Genomic DNA, 7,106 nt, shown 5'->3' on the forward strand with positions numbered 1-7,106 from the left:
TAAATATTATGGGCAATGGAATAATTCTACTTCCCAAAATGTAAGGATTCACGTAGAAACAAATCTTGTTAAATATTATGGGCAATGCATGATTTCTTAGGACTGACATCATTGTTGGTGATTGGAATAGTCGTATCTGCATTACATTATACAACTCCCATTGAGGAAGGCACAAAAGACTGCCAAATCAACGTCGTATCGGATATACAAAAGATATGTTCCCTGAATCAGTAAAAGTGAATGAATTTGGAGAGGAAGATTTGTGTATATAAGCAGATTGTGGATGGAGTTGCTTGCAGGGGAGTTGCACCATTGCTAAGACATGGAGCAAAGAGCAGCGGTGATACTTTGCGTTGCGGTGCTTTCGGCGCTTTTTGCATACAATGTTGCAGGAGCGAGGATTGGGAAGCATGCGCTACTGACCAACGAAGAAATGTCATATAAACAGATTCAACATCAAATTCCTCCGAGTGATCCAGATCCAATAGAGCCACCAGTTTCATATGAAGGAACGGAAGATAAACAGATCCAACGTCTAGTTCCTCCTAGTGGTCCAGATCCAATAGAGCCACCAGTTTCATACGAAGGAACAGAAGATAAACAGATCCAACGTCTAGTTCCTCCTAGTGGCCCAGATCCAATAGAGCCACCAGTTTCATACGAAGGAACAGAAGGTAAACAGATCCAACATCTAGTTCCTCCTAGTGGTCCAGATCCAATAGAGCCACCAGTTTCATACGAAGGAACAGAAGGTAAACAGATCCAACGTCTAGTTCCTACCGGTCCAAATCCAGAAGAGCCACCAGTTTCATACGAAGGAATGGAGGGTAAACAGATCCAACGTCTAGTTCCTACTGGTCCGAATCCAGAAGAGCCACCAGTTTCATACGAAGGAATGGAGGGTAAACAGATCCAACGTCTAGTTCCTACTGGTCCGAATCCAGAAGAGCCACCAGTTTCATACGAAGGTAAACAAATCCAACGTCTAGTTCCTACCGGTCCAAATCCAGAAGAGCCACCAGTTTCATACGAAGGAATGGAGGGTAAACAGATCCAACGTCTGGTTCCTACCGGTCCGAATCCAGAAGAGCCACCAGTTTCATACGAAGGAACGGAGGGTAAACAGATCCAACGTCTAGTTCCTACCGGTCCGAATCCAGAAGAGCCACCAGTTTCATACGAAGGTAAACAGATCCAACGTCTAGTTCCTACCGGTCCAAATCCAGAAGAGCCACCAGTTTCATACGAAGGTAAACAGATCCAACGTCTAGTTCCTACCGGTCCAAATCCAGAAGAGCCACCAGTTTCATACGAAGGAACGAAAGATAAGCAGATACAACGTCTAGTTCCTACTGGTCCAAATCCAGAAGAACCACCAGCTTCGTTCTAAGAAATTAGACATATAGATACAACGTCAAGTTTCAATGTCTTTAAATAATGAAGAATCAGAGTATTTATTTTTATAATTGTGTTACTTTAGTTAGTTTCACTTACAAATAACACCATGCTACGAGTGTGGAGATTTGTTTTATGTTTTATGTCTTGCATCAACACTATTTTATTGTCTTTATTTAGTTGAATTATCTTTCAATTGTACTTGTCCTATTCTGTTTTGTGCCTTTTTATTTTCGCTTCCATCTGTAAATAACAAATCAAGTATGACGTGGGAACGGGTCGAAACCCATAAGATGCATCAGCTTCAAACAAATTAAAGAAAATGGATATAAACATCCAGCTTTAGCTCCCATAGTTCCAGATCCAAAAGAATCACCTTCTACCTAGTTATGTGGTGCTAAAATTCAAGCCATCTGATCTCATAAACAAGATTCAAATATCCTGAGTGCTCCAAAATAATAGTGCTAAAATTATAGTTATGATTGGTTAAAGTAGACCATTCAGAAGCGTCAACACACATACAGAGATCCATCTTGTTTCATGAGCACGCACTATCTGTTCATATCCTAATGCAGGTTCTCAACATTTTTCTTCTCTTATCCCAAAGAAGAACCAATGTAGATTTAACAGCCTTATATAAAAAAACTATATCTTGTCTGACTATTAAAATAATCCAATCACCATCACCAGACAAGAAGGAAGACAATGTATAAGAAACAACAATTGACTGCTTCTCCTCGCATCCCCATCTCGCTCAAGCGAGAAGGATTGCCAGCGTCGTTTTCCAACCAGTGGACCACCCCTTCATCGCTGACACCATCGTCGACACTGCCTTTGTTGAGCTGATAGCCCATATTCAGCCCATGTGGGCTAGGGCAGCCCATAGCCCACACCCCCTCTTAACCTAACCCTAATTAAGATTAGGGAGGGTGTGGTGGCTGCGTTTTAGAAGCAGAAAAAGGCTATAAAAAGGCAGCAACGAAGCAGATCTTATGTGCCACGGGATTTCAAAGAGAAGAAGGAGAATAAGGCAGAAAAGGAAGAGAAAGAAAGGGAAGAAGACAAGGACAACGCAGAGAGACTGTTCTCAATCATCTAGCAGTGTTCTCATCTCAGGTTAGATCAAATCTATAGTAGACTCTTGCTGTGATTACTTGAGGAGGTTTTAGATATTGTGGGCAGTGACGTGATCCTTGTATCCTAGTTATTCTCTTATGGTTGTTGCTAGGGTTTAGGGCAAGAGATTGAGATTTGTATATTCATTATTCTCATAGTTATCTCTAGTTTGCCTCGTGGTTTTTACCCTTCACATTGAAGGGGTTTTTCACGTATATCTTGGTGTTCTGTTTGATTGTGCTTCTATTTAATTCCGCTGCGTATTATGGTCTTCTAGTATTTGTTCATATACAAAGATTATTCCTCTTTATATCCCCATCAACTAGTATCAGAGCGGGGTTTTGGTGATTTAATTTTTGTATTTGAACATGGAGGCCAGTAATATTTCTCGCATGATTAGTTTGAATGGAAATAATTAGATGATATGGAAACCAAGAATGGAAGATCTCTTGTATTGCAAAGATTTGTATGGACCTTTGCAGGGGGATAGTGCAAAACCTACAACTATGACAGATGATGAGTGGAAGAGGTTAGATCGAAAAACAATTGGGTTTATTAGACAATGGCTTGATGATAGTGTCTTTCACCATGTTTCTACTAAAATTTCTGCATATTCTCTTTGGAAAAAATTGGAAAGTCTCTATGAAAGAAAAACAGTTGGCAACAAAGCTTTTTTGATCAGAAAACTTGTGAACCTAAAATATAGAGAGGGTGCTTTTATTGCTGATCATTTGAATGAAATGCAGAGTATTACTAACCAGTTATCCTCTATGAAAATGTCTCTTGATAATGAGTTGCAGGCATTGTTATTTCTCAGTTCATTACCAGAAAGTTGGGAGACACTAGTGGTTTCCCATAGTAATTCTGCGCCAGATGGTATTGTCACTATGAGTCAAGTAACAAGCAGTTTGTTGAATGAGGAGTTGAGAAGAAAGAGTTCAGCAACATCTCAGAATGATTCACAGGCACTTATCTCAGAGAACAGAGGAAGGTCAAAGTCTAGAAGCAGTTCACGTATGGGTAGGAGCAAGTCAAGATCAAGAAAAGATATTGTTTGCTATAACTGTGGTGAGAAAGGACATTACAAGAACCAATGTAAGCAACCTAAGAAGAACAAGAAAAAGGGAAAAGAATTGGAGTCTACAGAGTTAAAGGATAATACTACAGCTACAGTGCAGGGTGGTGATTATTTGATTTTGTCTCCTTCTGATAATATTTTTTCTTGTGTGTGTCAGGATCTTGAGTGGGTGATTGACATAGGTGCTTCTTATCATGCTACACCACGGAGGGAGTTTTTTGCTATATACAAGTTTGGAAACTTTGGTGTTGTCAAGATGGGCAACTATGGCACAACAGACATCATTGGCATGGGTGATATCCATTTAAAGACCAACCTTGGCTGCAAGTTGGTGCTTAAGGATGTGAGGCATGTGATTGACTTGAGGCTGAATTTAATTTCAGTTGGAAGACTAGATGATGAAGACTATGAAAGCATATTTCATAGAGAGCAATGGAAGCTCAGTAAGGGTTTTCTTGTTATAGCTAGTGGAAAGAAATATCATACTTTGTATAGGTTGCAAGCTAAAGCTTATGGTGAGCAGTTAAATGCTATAGAGAAAGACTTCAGTATGGAGTTGTGGCATAGGCGATTGGGACACATGAGCGAGAAGGGGCTGTAAGCTCTTTCCAAGAGAGAGGTATTGCCAGATCTCAGAGGTATACATCTGAACCCTTGTATTGATTGTTTAGCCGATAAATAATATAGAGTTTCATTTGCTAGTGCTGCTTTGTCTAGAAAAATGCATGCCTTAGACCGTGTTTATACAGATGTATGTGGTCCTTTGAGGACAAAAACTCTTGGTGGATCTGTTGATGTTCTTGGTATAAGTGGTGCACTTTATTTTGTCACTTTTATAGATGATTTTTCCAGGAAAGTTTGGGCCTATGCTTTGAAGATCAAAGATCAGGTTATTAATGTCTTCAAAGAGTTCATGCCAGGGTTGAAAGGGAGACAGAAAGGAAATTGAAATACATAAGATCAGATAATGATGGTGAGTATACAGGATTGTTTAATGACTATTGCAGGTCACATGGGATCCAACATGAGATGATAATTCCTAGTACACCTCAGCATAATGCAATTGCAGAGAGGATGAACCGCACCATCATGGAAAAAATTAGATGTATGCTTTCATAGGCCAAGCTACCCAAAAGGTTTTGGGATGAGGCTTTGAGGACTGCAGTTGATGTGATCAACTTATCACCATGTACAGCCCTAGATGGTGATGTTGCAGAGCATGTATGGTCAGAGAAAGATGTTTCCTATAGGCATTTGAGAGTATTTGGTTGTCGCGCATTTGCACATATTCCAGACAATGAGAGGTCCAAGCTAGATGGTAAGTCTAAAGAATGTATTTTTCTTAGTTACTCATATGATCATTTTGGTTACAGGCTTTGGGATCCAGAAAAGCAGCAGGTATTCAGAAGCAGAGATGTAGTCTTCTTTGAGGATCAAACCTTTGAAGATTTGAAGAAGAAGACATAGGCCAAGACTTCTGTAGAAGGATTAGCAGATTGTGACCCAGTTATTCCTCCAGTATATCATGGTGATGGGGGAGATGTGCAGGAAGATAGTGTAGAGCCTGATGTTGATATACCTGCAGGACATGTTGAGCAAGAGAAGTAGGAGAGCAAGTTCCAACAGAACCTCAGTTGAGAAGATCTTCTAGACAACGTCAACCTTCCAGAAGATACTCTACAGATGAGTATGTGATGCTTACTGATGCAGGTGAACCAGAGAGTTACCAGGAAGCAATTGAAAGTGAGCAGAAAGAGAAGTGGTTAGTTGCTATGCAGGAAGAGATGGATGCTCTTCAGAAGAACCACACTTATAATTTGGTGCTGCTACCAAATGGAATGAAGGCCTTGAAGAATAAGTGAGTTTTTAGGTTGAAGACTCAAGAATATTGTTCTCAACCAAAGTACAAAGCTAGATTGGTTGTGAAAGGCTTTGGTTAAAAGAAAGGTATTAACTTTGAATAGATTTTCTCTCCTGTTGTTAAAATGTCTTCTATTCGTGTTGCTCTTGGTATTGCTGCTAGCCAGGACTTGGAGGTTGAGCAGTTAGATGTGAAGACAGTTTTCCTTCATGGTGATTTGGAGGAGGAAATTTAAATGGAGCAACCAGAAGGCTTCAAAGTCAAAGGTAAAGATAATTTTGTCTACAAGTTGAAGAAGAGCTTGTATGGGCTAAAGCAAGCTCCAAGACAGTGGTACAGAAAGTTTGATTCATTTATGATAGAAAATGGATACAAAAGAACGGCTTCAGATCATTGTGTGTACATCAAATAGTTTGGTGAGGATTTTATTATTCTCTTACTTTATGTTGATGACATGCTTATTCTTGGGAAAGATATGTCTAAAATTGACAGGTTGAAGAAGGAACTGAGTGAGTCTTTTGCAATGAAGGACATAGGGCCAGCAAAGCAAATACTAGGCATGCAGATTTCCCATGACAGGAAAAACAAGAAGATTTGGTTGTCACAGGAGAAATACATCGAGAAGGTATTGGAAAGATTCAGTATGAGCAATGCAAAACCAGTTGGTTCTCCTCTTGCAGGTCACTTCAAGTTGTGCTCAGAACAGAGTCCGTCAAGTGATGAGGAGAAGGAGAAAATGTAAAAGGTTCCTTATGCTTCAGCAGTTGGAAGTTTAATGTATGCAATGGTATGTACGAGGCCGGACATCGCATATGCAGTGGGTGTTACTAGCAGATTTCTTGCAAATCTAGGCAAAGAGCACTGGGCAGCAGTGAAGTGGATTTTTAGATATCTCAGAGGGAGCTCTAAGGTTTGTTTAAGCTTTGGAGGTGGACCACATGTGTTGACAGGTTACACAGATGCAGATATGTCAAGAGATATAGATACGAGAAAGTCTACTTCAGGTTACGTACTTACTTTTGCAGGGGGAGCTGTGTCATGGCAATCCAGGTTGCAAAGGTGTATTGCTCTCTCTACCACAGAAGCAGAATATATTGCTGCTATAGAGGTATGCAAAGAAATGTTATGGATGAAAGAATTCTTACAAGAATTGGGGCTGAAACAGGAAAATTATGTGGTGCATTGTGACAGCTAGATTGTCATCCATTTGTGTAAGAACCCAATGTTTCATTCCAAATCAAAGCATATAGATGTCAGATACCACTGGATTCGAAATGTATTTGAAGAGAAGCAGTTGCAGCTTCAGAAAATTCATACAGATGACAACGGAGCAGACATGTTGACGAAGACCTTACCAAAAGAAAGACAGGAGATATGCCGACAGTGTTAGGATCGAGAGCACTAAGAGGGGGGGGGGGTGAATTAGTGCAGCGAAAATTTTACAGCGATTAAAACCGAAAGCTGCGTTCGTTCGATAGAAACTATTATGATGCAAAAGCTGATTCACAGTTTGTATCTAAGTGCAGTTTGCGTCTAAGCGCAGATTGCGTCTAAGCGCAGTTTGCGTCTAAACACAGTTTGCATCTAAACACAGTTTGCGTCTAAGCGCAGTTTGCGTCTAAACACAGTTTGCGTCTAACCGCAGTTTACGTCTAA

At 40.2% G+C, this 7,106-nt stretch overlaps 1 protein-coding gene across 1 annotated transcript; it reads left to right on the top strand.

Moving 5' to 3' along the window:
• The first annotated feature begins 322 nt into the window (after window positions 1-322).
• LOC135641393 (uncharacterized) lies at window positions 323-1,390 on the top strand. The gene has a single exon (XM_065156750.1). The coding sequence runs from the start codon at window positions 323-325 to the stop codon at window positions 1,388-1,390; it is 1,068 nt and encodes a 355-aa protein (XP_065012822.1).
• The last annotated feature ends 5,716 nt before the right edge of the window (window positions 1,391-7,106 follow it).

The sequence above is a fragment of the Musa acuminata genome, chromosome BXJ3-6, assembly GCF_036884655.1.
Source record: "Musa acuminata AAA Group cultivar baxijiao chromosome BXJ3-6, Cavendish_Baxijiao_AAA, whole genome shotgun sequence".
NCBI lineage: Eukaryota > Viridiplantae > Streptophyta > Magnoliopsida > Zingiberales > Musaceae > Musa > Musa acuminata.

What these genes read in the sequence shown, in the direction of transcription:
- LOC135641393 (XM_065156750.1), top strand. Translation starts at nt 323, where the DNA reads ATGGAGCAAAGAGCAGCGGTGATACTTTGCGTTGCGGTGCTTTCGGCG.